At 32.4% G+C, this 3329-nt stretch overlaps 1 protein-coding gene across 1 annotated transcript; it reads left to right on the forward strand.

Annotated features, from left to right (window-relative positions):
• Positions 1 to 716: 716 nt before the first annotated feature.
• Positions 717 to 2793, forward strand: LOC147545841 (transcription factor MYB60-like). Its single transcript, XM_086673213.1, has 3 exons — positions 717 to 1093; positions 1210 to 1339; positions 1675 to 2793. Exons 1-3 carry the CDS (start codon positions 961 to 963, stop codon positions 2522 to 2524), a joined length of 1113 nt encoding a protein of 370 aa, XP_086529339.1. The 5' UTR covers positions 717 to 960; the 3' UTR covers positions 2525 to 2793.
• Positions 2794 to 3329: the final 536 nt, after the last annotated feature.

The following is a 3329-nucleotide window of genomic DNA, read 5'->3' on the forward strand; positions in this document are numbered from 1 at the left end:
TACCCAATTTTTTTTTTTATGAAGATCTAATACCCAATTAAACCTCCGGTTATTATCATTTCAATTTAACACAATTATAAATTAGAAACCCACCTTTAGAAACTCATTTAAGAGTTAAACTTTAGAATGTAAGTAATTATATGAAAATGGATCATGAGTTTGATGCCCCCGACAACCACAAAAATAAAGTATCAAATTCCACATCAATAATAAGGTCATAACGTGATTTGAGTACCAACAACATTGTTAAAGTATATATGTATTGTATACAAATATAAATGTAGATAGATACATGTACTGTATCTCAATAGTTGTGCGAATAGGACAGTTGACGCTATTGTGAAAGTACAAAATTGATAAAAGTATTTCTTTGATGACTCTCTAGATGAATTACTCATTTATGTGGTGAATAAAAAGTGGCATTTTGTTATTTCCCCATTATAGAAGACTAAAATGTCACTTGTCTTATCAAGAAAGAGTTCCCCAGGAATACTTGTATCACCTCATGTTGAAGTAAATTTAGTACTTAAAATATCATATACTATCACTTATATTCAACATATCAACTTATTGAAAAAAATATTGGTGATCCATGTTAACCCATTAAGAAAATATGACATCTGCTTTAAACACTTAACAATTACAATACTACTTTTCATCAGACATCTTTTTGTCCTTGTTTGTTATTTTAACTGTCTTAAATTTATTTCAAGAGTAAAGCCAAAGGGGAATAGTTATGTGTGTCAGAGTGGGTAGATCATTTCATCAAGAGGAGACAAGCCCTAAGCTTTTAGTAGTCTCTCTCACTAAAACTCTCTCTCTCTTTCTCTCTCCAAAGTCATATTGTATATATGAGTGATCACATGTGTATGCATAGTTGTCTGCAGGTTGAGAGAAACACTAAAAAGAGTAAGAATAAGTAAGAGAGAGAGAGAGAGGAAGAAATAAAAAAAGAAAGGCATGGGAAGACCTCCTTGTTGTGATAAAGATGGAATCAAGAAAGGACCCTGGACTCCTGAAGAAGATATCATGTTAGCTTCTTATGTTCAAGATCATGGACCAGGAAATTGGAGATCAGTCCCTAAAAATACTGGTATATTAATTAATTAGCAATTTCCAACTTATCACCAAATTAACCTCATTTTCTTTCTTAATTTTTCTGTTAAATCTGCCTACTAAGTACTAATTATTTAGTTATTCTTTATTTAGGGTTACTTAGATGCAGTAAAAGTTGCAGATTAAGATGGACTAATTACTTAAGACCAGGAATCAAGCGTGGGAACTTCACTGAACATGAAGAAAAGATGATAATCAGTCTACAAAGTTTCCTGGGTAACAAGTATGATCATAATCTCAAAAACCCTAGCTAGCTTTTTCTTCTTCTTTTTTTTTTTTTTTTCAGAAAAGGCAAAATAGTTTCATTGATCAAAGAAAAGCGAGAAATGCTAAAATCACAAAAGATTTTAACAAAAGAAAATCAGGGTGGTCGCTAAGGAGGTTAACCATCCATGTAACAACAAAAAGAAAAACAGAACATTACATATGAAATGGCTTAGAGCCTGATCATGACATCCCAATTACTAACAAAAACCCTAGCTAGCTAGCTACTTTATTTTTTGACCTAATTTTATTCATTTTCTAAATGAAAGTAAATTCTGATGATTTTGACTACAGATGGGCAGCGATAGCTGCTTACTTGCCTCAGAGAACAGATAACGATATAAAGAACTACTGGAACACTCATCTGAAGAAAAAACTCAAGAAACTCCAATTAGGGTTTCATAACCCTAATTTGACATCATACAATGCATCATCAGCTGTTTTTCAGTTTCTAAACAAAAGTAGAAGAAAGAATTTTGATATGATCCAATATAAGACTAGTACTGCTTCAAGTATGAGTATTTTACCTAAGTTAAATAAAAGCTTTTCAAGTACTAGTACATATGCTTCAAGCACTGAGAACATTTCAAGACTCTTACAAGGTTGGATTAAATCTTCTCCAAAAGCTAGCAGTACTAATCATGAGATTAGGTCAGAGCAAAAGGCGCATGACGGTGAAGATGACGGCGGTGACGGTGATGATGAGAAAATGAACCACACTGAGAATAGTTGTAGCAATAGTACTAGTAGTAACATTAGCTTTGATGAGAAAAAAGGTGATGATTTCTTCTTAAACACAACTCCAAGCAAGAGAAATCATCAAATTCTTAACAAAGTTGAAGATATAGAAGAGATTTGTGATCATTTCATGTCACAAGAAGAGCTTGAATCACTCTTAACATTGGAGAACACAAGCAACATAGTTTGGGAGAAGACTTCCTCAGATTCAAATGGGTCTGAAATTAATCAATCTAGTACTACTACTACTACTACTACCTCAATAATCAACAAAAAGAACGATTCGATCTTGGATGGGCTTGATCATGATCAACAAGAATTAATGGAATTAATCCAGCAGCCAACAACCTTTTCTTTTCTTGAGAAATGGCTCTTTGATGAAATAACAGGAGAACCATTGTTTTGAGGAATCTCACTTCTTCTTGTAAACTCCTCATCTCTATTTCTCTCTTTCTATCTTAAAGAAGTACTTTAAAACATGGGATCTATTCACAAAGTGAATGCTAGAAATCTAGGGCTTCTTCATGGGTGTGTGTCAAATTAATAAAAGATCTCCCATGTAATGGGCAAGGGTACTACTAACCTACCCATTTCAGTATGATGGGTTCCTTTTTATGTTAGTTAAATAAAAATGTAATTAGTTGTTTTGGGTAATAAGATGAATTGCTTGAATAATTTTTCATGGCCATAGAGATTTAAAACTTATTAGTATAATAATGCTAAGTTCGTACAGTTTCATCACACAGCACATCTACTAGAATGTCATATGATTATTAAAATATCATCATTTCATAGAGATACAAGCCCATCTTCTGATCTCAAAACAAATTATCCAATAATGTTTTGCGCAGGTGTTGGTTCAAAGTAATTATGATTATTAACTTAATCTAGATAATTTGGGTACTTAGGTTGGTTATCTATGTAAAAGAAATTTAATTTGTCATATATAACGTGGCCAAGAGAGTACACACTCAAAAAAAAAATGTAGGTGTAAAACAAATTCATGTTGAAATTGGGCAAAACTAGTTATGGTAGGGAAACTTGAGAAGGGAAGAAGATTACCATGACCACATAAACCATCACCATCATCATCAGCCCATCACCATCACCAACTTTTAAAACCATAATCAATTTCTCTATCAAACATGTCAAAATCACTGAGTAATTAACTATTAAGTCATGTGTCATTGATTGGTTGGCTTTATATACAT

The sequence above is a fragment of the Eschscholzia californica genome, unplaced genomic scaffold (assembly GCF_041429995.1).
Source record: "Eschscholzia californica isolate CP2 unplaced genomic scaffold, dmEscCali1.0.p SCAF_4, whole genome shotgun sequence".
NCBI lineage: Eukaryota > Viridiplantae > Streptophyta > Magnoliopsida > Ranunculales > Papaveraceae > Eschscholzia > Eschscholzia californica.